General features: G+C 47.1%; 1 protein-coding gene across 1 annotated transcript; it reads left to right on the top strand.

Moving 5' to 3' along the window:
* Positions 1-307: 307 nt before the first annotated feature.
* On the top strand, positions 308-1121 carry LOC124668378. The gene has a single exon (XM_047205533.1). The coding sequence runs from the start codon at positions 485-487 to the stop codon at positions 851-853; it is 369 nt and encodes a 122-aa protein (XP_047061489.1). The 5' UTR covers positions 308-484; the 3' UTR covers positions 854-1121.
* The last annotated feature ends 2728 nt before the right edge of the window (positions 1122-3849 follow it).

Genomic DNA, 3849 nt, shown 5'->3' with positions numbered 1-3849 from the left:
TGAATTTTCTGAACTTAAACTAACCCACGCCGGAAATGCGTCGGTTGCTGGAGCCACCTCGATGCAAACGGACCGCATGACCATTTTCAGGTCCGTCGCTCGACGTAAACGGAGGCACTCGGATATTTTGAGTTCGAAATGCGTGGCGCCGTTAGAGATGCGCTAAGCACGTTGCTGTCTGCGTGTCAACCGTTGATGGCAGAGCAGATCGAGTTTTTTTTTTTTTTGATCGGTTGGAGTACGCCTTCCTCTGCTCTGTAGTCTGTACTCTGTTCTGGCCGGCGCAATCCTCTCCCATTCACGCCTGCACAGCCGCAAGATCCGCCACCGGTGCTGCCTGCGCGTGCCTTTCCTCTCCAGCGCCGACCTCCCTCCTGCCTCTCTCTCCCTCCGGCGCTCCTCCCCGCCTAGCACCGCCGTCCTCCTTCTTCCGCCCGGCGCCCCCAAGCTGCTCGCCGAAACGCCACCAAGGCCAAGCGGATCCATGGCGCAGGCCAAACGGTACGTGCTGCGCCTCTTCATCTCGCTCAAGTACGTGACGGCCAACGTGGTGGACCGGCAGAGCGGCCGCGTCGTGGTCACCGCCTCCTCCGTCGAGAAGCCCCTCCGGGACGGGCTGGAGTGCGGCCGCGCCTGCAACGCCAAGGCGGCGGCCGCCGTCGGCGAGGTGCTCGCCATGCGCCTCCGGGTCGACGGCCTGGCCAGCGAGCCCATCCACGCCGCCGCCGAGAAGGAGGTCCAGAAGAAGGGCTTCAAGAACCGCACCAAGGTCTGGGCCATCCTCAACGCGCTCCGAGACCACGGCGTCAACCTCCGCGTCGACGACGACGGTGACCACCGCCGCCATGTCTGACGGACCCACAGATATCGGCATCAGTGTTCAGTGCGTCCCGCAACTCTACTTCTACTTCAGTTATTCAAGTGTATTCTGCTGATGTTGCCTCATGCCACTCAACTGTTCTAGTTCTCAGCTCTCACTTACTCCTAGTTTAATACTCCACATGTTAATACTATTTAGCATGTTAATACTCATAGTTTGCTGTGTTGCAAGGTCACGACTGGATTTATTTAGCTTCTATGTAAACAGAACAAACCATGAATCGGATTTTTGGTTAAGTGTAGATGATATGCAGTGACAAATATACCAAATGATCAACCAGTGTCACTGGCTCGCTGCTATAGTGGCATTGAAATTTACACCGGCCCCATACCCATGGCTACTTCACACTTCAAACAGCAGTACATCAGGCTTCAGAGGCACATGAAATCTCAGGAAAGTTATCATTTTGCATACTAATAACAAGGGTTTACACCGACCATACAATGATCAAGTTTAATAGCGAAACCATGAACTGGATAGGCTCAGTCAAATAGCGAGCAACCGAGTGATTCAAGTTTCTCGTACGCTTTGAGCTGACTCAAAGCACTATCTAGCAGAGTCTTCTTGCTACTGCTCATCACTTCCCTGGACTGTCTGAGCTCATACTTGGCCACAGTCAGCTCATTCTTCAGGTTCTTGACTCTCAGCGTATCCCTGGCCTTCTCGAGATCCCTGATCTTCTCTTCAATCAGATGCACATCCTCGTGGTCAGACCAAACTCCTGATGGTGCTAGAGCACAGGACAGGTTATCTGGTAATGGTGGAGCTGAAGGTGCAGTGTGCCCCATTCTTGAACTGCTTCCCAAAACTAATATCATTTTCTGCAAGCAGATAGTGGTTTAATTAGAGCTGTGGAAATATGACCTTTTCGTCATGTTCTGTTTTTTACATGGTTTTTTTTCCAATACCTTGTCATCATGTTCTGTTTCATACAGTTTGATATTTGTTCTATTTGTGTAGCAAGCACACAGTACACATGATCACTGTGGAAATAGGAACCCAGACACTCCCTCAACAGTTTAAAACTGCCAGCCATTCAAGTTCATAGGTTGGACCTGCAGATTTGTTTGTTTTTTACATGGTTTTTGTCCCAATACATTTTCATTATCCTCTGTTTAATACAGTTTGATCTTTGTTCTATCCTTCTAGCAAGCAGATAATACACATTGATCACTGTGGAAATATGAAACCAGTCACTCCCTGAACTGTTAAAAAACTGTCAGCCGTTCAAGTTCAGTTTTTGACATGTAGATTTATTAGTTCTTACATGTTTTTTTAGTTCTAAGACTATTGCTTCATGCACTTTGATCTGTGTACTATCAATGTGCTAAGCACACATCACGCATGATCCTTCTTGCCATTTTCCAGTCATTTGTAAAATCAACAACATCACAGTAGTGCCCTTCATTCAGACTTAGTAGAGGAGGGATACATACCTGTTTATGATTTTCAACGGGTGGATCAGGGCAGAAAATCTTGACATCTTTCCTTGTCTTCCTCCTCAGCCACTGGGAAACCTCTGCGGGGTTCACCTTCCCTGCCAAAGCCACAACCCCAGTGTCGACATCTCCCACCGATGTCTCGACTCCTGTCGAACCAAAATTCAGGCAAAACGACCAAGAACACAGCTGATCAAAATATTCTCAGAATGAACAAAGAGGGGTCTGGGAGGCTGTCTGTACCCCTGAAGCTCCCGATCGAGGCCATCGCCTTCTCAACCTTTCTGACGCACCCCATGCACCGGCACTGCATGTCGACCTGGAGGCTGAACCGCCTGTTCTCGGCTCCCTCCTGCGAAGATCCAAAGCTATCTGGTCAGGTATGATGGGAGCAGCAGAACCCATGAATAGATCAGAGAAGATAAAGTTGAGAGCTTCGTCACCGTTGCCATGTCTGGGTTCAGACTTGAGAGATTTCAGGCTTTGGTTGCGTGGGGTTTTGAGGAGGTCAAGGGTGGTTTAAATACACGTGTGATCAGAGCCGAGTTGCTGGTAAACGTGTGTCATTTACTGCTGATTAAGATGATTTGGATGCCGCGAAGTTCCATGCATGCATTAAAAAACGTATGTTGTGATGAATCAGAAGAGGCACTTAAAAAACGAAATTTTAGGATTATCGCCCTATTCACATTAGTCAATCAGCGTTTGAGAATAGAGATCACGTGTTTCCATTAACTTAATTAATTGTACTTCTTGACTACGTATGCATTTTTTTTTGCTCATAGACTAAATTTTGTACGTATGCATGACCCGCGATAATGGTGACACGAGATTCCACTTTGAATCTTGTGATGAGACTTTCACTTTGTCGAGTCCGATCACACGTGTGTTAAAGCCCCCCACACAACCAAAGCCTGGAAACTCTCAAGGCTGAAGTATTTTGTCTTTGAGAATCACCTGGTGCTTTAATGGCAATTTTAAATATTATTTATTTTTCTTTAATTTTACAAGTATTACGTGATTTTGATTTTTTACAAAAATATTATACCGTTAGGCTAGGCTAACCCGACTAGTACCTTTCGGGATAGACAAATCCGACCAGCCTAGATTCTGTGAGGCCCTCATGTTTTTTATTTTGAAGAAAGAGGGGCACTACAGGGGCCAATTTCATTCAACTCATAGGCAGTTTACAACAAGAATTACGAGATCTTGTAAGTTTATCTGAGTAACTGCAGAAAGATAAGGACAATTTACATGACTATGAGTTGTAGAGGAGCAACTAAGAATAGGCTTAGACATGGAAAGTCTAAGAGCCTTGTGAGCAATGTTGTTTAGATTTCTGCTAATATGGAAGATAGAAGCTTGAGAGTGCAACGCTTTGAAAGCTGCCACTTGCCGTCTGATTTCCCGGGGGACCTGATGAAGAGAAGGACCTCCTGTTGAAGTTCCCAAAGCCAAAGTTTTATTATCTGTCAAGAAGGAACATCCTTCCAGGTTCAGAGCTGAAGCCACGCCGCCAGCAGGAGGGCT

The sequence above is a fragment of the Lolium rigidum genome, chromosome 6 (assembly GCF_022539505.1).
Source record: "Lolium rigidum isolate FL_2022 chromosome 6, APGP_CSIRO_Lrig_0.1, whole genome shotgun sequence".
Lineage (NCBI taxonomy): Eukaryota > Viridiplantae > Streptophyta > Magnoliopsida > Poales > Poaceae > Lolium > Lolium rigidum.
This window is presented reverse-complemented; position numbering and strand designations above follow the sequence as displayed.

Coding starts and splice junctions, on each gene's coding strand:
- LOC124668378 (XM_047205533.1), top strand. CDS start 485: ATGGCGCAGGCCAAACGGTACGTGCTGCGCCTCTTCATCTCGCTCAAG.